General features: G+C 31.1%; 1 protein-coding gene across 1 annotated transcript in view; it reads right to left on the bottom strand.

Moving 5' to 3' along the window:
• Window positions 1-413: 413 nt before the first annotated feature.
• Window positions 414-1,748, bottom strand: part of LOC111682463 (circadian clock-controlled protein daywake) — a 2,144-nt gene continuing 809 nt past the window's right edge. Inside the window, exons 2-5 of the mRNA XM_023444427.2 lie at window positions 1,216-1,424; window positions 1,022-1,155; window positions 818-967; window positions 414-758 (exon numbers count right to left, since the gene is read on the bottom strand). Coding sequence (XP_023300195.2) covers window positions 559-758; window positions 818-967; window positions 1,022-1,155; window positions 1,216-1,424 — 693 coding nt within the window. The 3' untranslated portion in view covers window positions 414-558. The remainder of the gene's footprint in view (window positions 759-817; window positions 968-1,021; window positions 1,156-1,215; window positions 1,425-1,748) is intronic.

Here is a 1,748-nt window from a genome sequence, read left to right as displayed (position 1 = left end):
TTCAGTTCTAGTTCAGTTCTAGTTCAGTTCTAGTTCAGTTCTAGTTCAGTTCTAGTTCAGTTCTAGTTCAGTTCTAGTTCAGTTCTAGTTCAGTTCTAGTTCAGGAAAAAAATCTAATTCTTGCTTAACTTTCAAACAAATCGTAGTTTCTGTTTGTTCGATATTGGAAAGAATTTGAACTTTCCACTTGTTTTACTTTAATACTTAAAGTTTAACCCGTTTGTTCCTCCCTGATCGTTTTATTACATTTAAATTTTAAGAGGATATCGGCTGGAATAACAACATTACAAATTTTGTTTGTGGATAAAAACTTAATTGATCGTTGGTGTTTGGTTAAGGATTTTTATAGTTCCGCACTACGAATTAATGCTGTGCGCAGTTTTTCGTATAATATGATTTTAAATCAAATTAAGTAATTTTACGAATTTTATTTAACAAAATATTTACATTATACATTACACAATCTGCCAACAATCTAAAGATAACTTAATATTACTTTAACACTTTATTGCATAAAATGCTTAAATATTTACATTTATTTAACAAATTTTTATTAAATTAAGATTTTTTAGGTTTTGCTTTGCCATACAACTGCTCAGAGGTGGGTATATCGGTGACAAAGAAATTGGCCGGTATGAAATGGAAAATTTTTCTCAAAACATCTAATAAAATATCCTGTATAGTTTGAGTGATGACAGTGTATAAGGCATCGGTTAACATGCGCCAGTTGTCATTGAAGAATTTATTAGTGCTGTCCTCTGTGTGTGTTAAACAAAAAAGTTGTTAATAGTATAAAAATTATTAGAGTCATACTTACCCAATTGTTTCTGCCCATTGAAAAGATTAGAGAAATACGATTTCAAACCCTCCAATTTAAAGTCAACATGGGTGCTGGTAACATTGTAAAAAGTAAAGCCTCCCTTTTCGTACAATCTCGTCTTGGTGTGCATGACCACAGTCATGTTTTCTTAAATTATAAAGATTATTAAAATTTTGTATCTTCACTCAATTATAAACTAACCCGCATCTAAGAAAACTTCCCCTCTACCATTCAAAGGTATCAACAATATTCTGCCAAACAGACTATAATCACCCTGTAATTTCATTACGGGTAAAACGAAAGTAGTTTTCCAACTAAAATCTTTGGATGAAACTCTAGAAGTTAACAAAAATATTCCAGAAAAGTTTTAAATTGTCGAAAGTTATTGTACTTACGCACTCTCCAATACATTGGTATGACCAAAACCTATAATTTTTACATTTGATAATTCGACTTTTAGGTTGATCGCTTGACTATTGCCTTGAGTGATTTTAATGCGATTCAAATAGAATGGATCGAAACTTTTGATGCTATCCAAACCAGGAATTCCTGTAAGTGATAAGTGATAATGGAGTGATTTGTAAGAAGCATAGGTATATATAGTCTATAGTCCAGTATTTAGTCTAATTTATAATGTCTATTCTAGTCTAGCTTATAATCTAGTCTATAGTCGAAACTGTAGTCTAATCTATAGTCTAGTCCATAGTCTAGTCTATAGTCTAGTCTATAGTCTAGTCTACAGTCTAGTCTATATTATTTTCTATAGTCCAGACTGTAGTCTAAGCAATAGTCCCGTCAATAGTCTATTCAATAGTCTAGCCTAAAGTCTAATCTATAGTCTAGTCTATAGTCTAGTCTATAGTCTAGTCTATAGTCTAGTCTATAGTCTAGTCTATAGTCTAGTCTATAGTCTAGTCTATAGTCTAGT

Source organism: Lucilia cuprina, chromosome 5 (assembly GCF_022045245.1).
Source record: "Lucilia cuprina isolate Lc7/37 chromosome 5, ASM2204524v1, whole genome shotgun sequence".
Taxonomy (NCBI): domain Eukaryota; kingdom Metazoa; phylum Arthropoda; class Insecta; order Diptera; family Calliphoridae; genus Lucilia; species Lucilia cuprina.
Note: the sequence above shows the minus strand (reverse complement) of the source record. Positions and strands in the feature narration are given on the sequence as shown.